General features: G+C 57.6%; 1 protein-coding gene across 1 annotated transcript; it reads right to left on the minus strand.

The window, feature by feature from the left end:
* Positions 1-278: 278 nt before the first annotated feature.
* On the minus strand, positions 279-2,349 carry CHST14 (carbohydrate sulfotransferase 14). The gene has a single exon (XM_060618941.2). It carries the CDS (start codon positions 2,108-2,110, stop codon positions 980-982), a length of 1,131 nt encoding a protein of 376 aa, XP_060474924.1. The 5' UTR covers positions 2,111-2,349; the 3' UTR covers positions 279-979.
* Between the last annotated feature and the right edge of the window lie 2,441 nt (positions 2,350-4,790).

The following is a 4,790-nucleotide window of genomic DNA, read 5'->3' on the forward strand; positions in this document are numbered from 1 at the left end:
ACAAGGGTTCTATCAAAAAGTACAAATTTTATTTTATTTTATTTTATTTTTTTTTAATTTTTTTAACGTTTATTTATTTTTGAGACAGAGACAGAGAGAGACAGAGTATGAACGGGGGAGGGGCAGAGAGAGAGGGAGACACAGAATCAGAAGCAGGTTCCAGGTTCTGAGCTGTCAGCCCAGAGCCCGACGCGGGGCTCGAACTCCCAGAGCGTGAGATCGTGACCTGAGCTGAAGTCGGACGCTTAACCGACTGAGCCACCCAGGCGCCCCAAAAAGTACAAATTTTAAATAAATGAGTCAGAAAAGTGGCAGCCAGATTACACCAGCCACAGTTACAACCTTGGGAGAAGGCAGGAGGTGCCCAGAGCCCCCCCTCAAAGGCTGGGCACAGGGGTCTTTGGACTTGTGCAGGGACAGGCAAGGGCCCTGACTCAGTTTCCCTTTCCTTGGAAAAAATGGAAAGAACCTGGAAAGTGTAGGAAAGTGAGTGAAGCAGAAAGGCACAAAAGTCATTTAAAAGGCACAACTGACGACCCTAGCCCTGAGGCGCATGAAGTGGGTGAATGGGTGATCAGAGCCACAGGGCCCCTGGCTCTGGTCATTTTCCCGATTGGTGTCACCTCTAGGTTTTGGCCACAGGTTAAGGTGGACCAAGTGGACGGCACAATTCCTGCAGCCCGGGGCCTGGAGCCAGTCTTTGGAAGGATCTGTGGTTACTCATTGGCAAGCTGGTGTCTAGCCCTGCCAGGGCAAGCAGGGTTGCATGGCCCCTAAGAAATTCCCTCAGTGCAGAGCACCAGGCCTCTCGTCTAACCCCGTCCTCTGAGCCTCGGTGGGCACCCACCCTGGACAAGGAACTTCTGCAGGCAGTCCTTGCCATCCAGGCATCTGGAGAAGCCTCAAGTCCCCCTAGCTAGGGTTTCTCTGAATGGCAGGGAGCTGGCATCGTCAAAACCAGTCCCCAACATACCCGGAGTCACTGGTGACAGGCCTCCCTGGTGACATTAGGCAGTGGGTAGGCAAAGAGGGAGAAGTCTAGGATATACTTAGGAAGCACATCCTGCAGGAGGGCCCGTGGGGCACTGCACAGGTGGTAGTGCAGGCTCTCAGGGCTGGCTGGCCGGTACCAGGCCTGGCGAGCCGGGAATCGGACATGGGGTGGTGCCCGCACCCACTCCAGCACCTGGTTGGCGTCAGCCTCCAGCCTCTCATAGGAGCCTACAAAGTCGTAGTGCACGGCACAAGGCTGGCACAGGTGGTACACGGGCATCCAATGCTCATTCATCCGCTCAGGGTCCTCGTCCACCAGGTATCTTAGGAACTCGGGGAAGGTGACGTCGTCCCCTGCAGGGCTGGGTCCCGCTCCGGCCCTGTACCGCCTCACGATCTCAGCCCCATAGCGCTGCTGGTACTCTCGGATTTCGCCAAACTTGTTGCGGTAGGCAGAGAGAAGGCGTTCCAAGGGGTCCCGCACAAACAGAAACTTGAAGTAGTGTTGTAGGCGGTAGCGAATCTCCTCAGGCCGCAGGTCTGCCAGGAACACCAGGTCATTGCGGTGGTCCATCTTGAGGCGGACATCCACGCTGTCCAGGACGCCTGCCAGCACCTTCAGCACCCGCTTCCAGTTAGAGCAAGCCACCTTGGGGACGTAGCAGTAGAGGAAGCGGTAGCGGTCACTCACGAGGATGTGGCGCAGTAGGGTGCGCCGCTGCCCCACAGGCAAGTCCCAAGGGTCCCGGGGCATGCCTGGTTGTCCGCACACTGCCCGCAAAGTGCGGTTCCGGACGTCCTGCCTCACCTGCAAGTCCGAGTCCCCGGCCTCCAGGGACAGCCCCCCAGGCCTGGGGAGGGCCCGGCGCCAGGCCGCGCCCTCGCGATTGGGAGGGTGCAGGGGAAGGGGCTTCATCTCGGCCAGGATGCCCCGCTCGATCATGAGCAGCAGCCCGCTGGAGGCCACGATCACCGCGAACATCAGCATGGACGGCAGCAGCAGGGGCGGCCCCCCCAGCCCGGCCCGGGCCCTGCCCAGTGGGGCCCGCCTCAGCGCCCGGCCCAGGGATTCGGCGCCATTTGGGGCCGCCAGCGGGGTCAGCGGGCGGGGGAACATGGTGCTCCCGGGGTGGGGGCCTGCGCCGGCCCGGCCGATCCGAGGGCCGCCTGGGAGGCGGGCTCGGGCCGGGGGCGGGAGCCGAGGGCTTGGGCCCGCAGCGCGGGGAGGGCCCCCGGGAGGGGAGCGCCCGCGGGAGGCCCCGGCGCGCGAGAGGGGTGGCCGGCTCCCGGGCTGCGGCGGGGGAGCGGGCGGCGAGTGGCAGGCGGGCGCGGCGAGGGACCGTGGCCGGATGTCCCGCCCGGCAGCTCCCCGCCCCCGGCCCAGCCGTGACACAGGCGCGGGGGCGGGCCCAGGCCGGGGGCGGGGAGAGAGGAGGGCGCCCCAGCATGGAGCGGGCCAGGAGGGCGCGTACAGACCCCCACCCGGGAGAGGGCGCCGGAGCCAGGGCAGCTCTGGTGCTCCCGGCTTCGGAGACAAAAGCTGCTGACGCCCAAAAGGCAGAAGAGACCCAGGCCAGGGCTCCCTCTCGCGCAGCGCGTGCCCTCGGGGAGCTGCACGGAGAGGACCGGCACCCAATGCCCTGCCGCACACTCTGGCCTGGCTGAGACCTTCCTCCAACAGCGTGTCTGGAGGCAGAGGGCACCCTCAACGCTGTGCGCGAGTCCAAACTTTCGGGAAATCCTTCTTTCCCGCTGGAAGCGGAGTCCCCAGTGTGCTCCTCCTACTCACCCTGCCCTAGCCACTCCAGTAAAGAGAAGCAAGATTGTCAGGCACTGGCCAGTGGCTCATCTCCATGGTGACCATTAGATTTAACAGTACCTGCTGGATTACAGTGTTCATCCGCTGGGTAATGCTGAAATGTCTGGAAATGGAGACTTCTCCCTGACTGTATGCCTTTCCCCAGACCTGAAGAAGTGGGAGAACTGGGACAATCTCTGATGAGGGGCCAGTTTGTGCATGGTGGTCACTAGTGTGACCAGACACATTTTGAAGGGTTAGGAGCTGGAGGCACAGAGCAGCAGCCTCCCTCACTGGAGCCAAACATGCCTCAGTGGCACCGGACTGACCATGTGGGCTAGAAGCAGATATGGGAATGCCTAGGATAGCAGTGGCCAGCCTTTACCCACCAAACTGGGCACCTAGCTTAGGGCCCAGAGTTCGTCCTGTTATGGATGTGTGGGGAGCCCGTGAAGTCCCAAAGGGGAGTAGTGATGTGATCAGAATCCACATTTACCAAGGCAGGTGCCTGCTCAGTGTATGGTATGCTCTCTTCCAGTTGTCACAATGACCCCTGGAGGCAGGGACTACAGGCATTCCCACAGCACAGCTGAGGAAATAGGCTCAGGGGAGCTCAGACTCTATCAATCAGTCTGATTCTAAAACCTACACTCCTAATCGAGATTAATGAACCACTGACACGGAATGGTTTGGAGGAAGCAGCTGACCCTAGGTCACAGTACTGAAGGGGTGAATGGAACAGGGGTAGAAGATGCCAGAGGCTTTTAGTGGGAGAATGGAGGTACCACTGATTAGATGAATTCATAAGCATGAGGGGTTCTGGAGGATGAGACGAAGCTAAAGGGTTCATGGAAGGCCCTCAATCCCTAGCAACTTAACACAGGGGGAGGAATTGAAGTGTGGCTTTTCAGCTCCTCAGGGTTAGGCTCCCAACATCTCACTGCCTGAGTGCTGAGTGCATCTCAGGATGCACCATCCACTGACTTACAACTTTGTATCAAGTTCAGCCTTCACCGAACTCCTTGCTTCCAATAGCAGTGAATGCAGATTTCTGATGTTGGGATTATTTTCTACTGGTTAATTTATTTATTTTTGAACAATAAGCATCTTTTATACTTGAAGGAAAAAAAAAACCTTTGGAAAAGTTTTGATAATACGGCCACATATGCTCATTCCTCTGAAGAATTTTCTGTGTTAGCAGTCACAGCAAAGCAGTCTGAGTACAGGAACAGCCACTTACTCTGGGGGAGTCCTTGGGCAAGGTACTTGTCTCCACACCAGTTTCCTATCTGTTAAATGATGGGACATTGTTCACCTCCTGAGACTCCTGTGAGAGAACACACTGATGGCAGTGTCTGTGCCACTAATACCCTCTATCAAAATGCACCTGCCCAGATGTCCTCATCAAAATGAAGAGAGTAGGGCAGCTATGCTCTGTCCTATGGAACCCCCATGCCTCCGTTCCCATGCCTCGTAGGAACTCCCATGGTCACAGAGCTTGCCCCACACTAAGCAAGGACAACACTAAGGCTTTCGGGCTGGGGTGAACCAAGGTCCAGGCAGTCACAAACCCATGGCCTGTGATGTGACCTTCATTCCCTCAGCAAGGAGTGCCAGCTGCTAGATACTGAGGCCCTAGCGCAGTTTCTGTTGGCCAGTTCCTTAAGCATATGACCCAAGGTGATGAGGTGGAATCTTCATCATGCACCAGTTCCCAGGTCACTGGCTAGGTGAAGGCTGGCAATCCAAGGACTTCACCTTGTCCAGTTGGTAGCTCTGGCCACCATGATGTCAAGAAGTCAACCCCAAGTTCTCACTGCCTCTGTCTCCTTTCCTCGGTCTGCTTTCCTTCTACTTCCCTGCCCTTTTTGTTTATTGGCCTTAGTTAGCCCCTGCACTGCAAGGGTTAAGAGGGACCCCCAACATAAAAAGTAGTGAGCCCGTCTGCATGCACACCCTCCCACCCCCACACAAAGATGACAGGACACACAGGAAACAA

This window comes from Panthera onca, chromosome B3, assembly GCF_046562875.1.
Source record: "Panthera onca isolate mPanOnc1 chromosome B3, mPanOnc1 haplotype 2, whole genome shotgun sequence".
NCBI classification, from domain to species: domain Eukaryota; kingdom Metazoa; phylum Chordata; class Mammalia; order Carnivora; family Felidae; genus Panthera; species Panthera onca.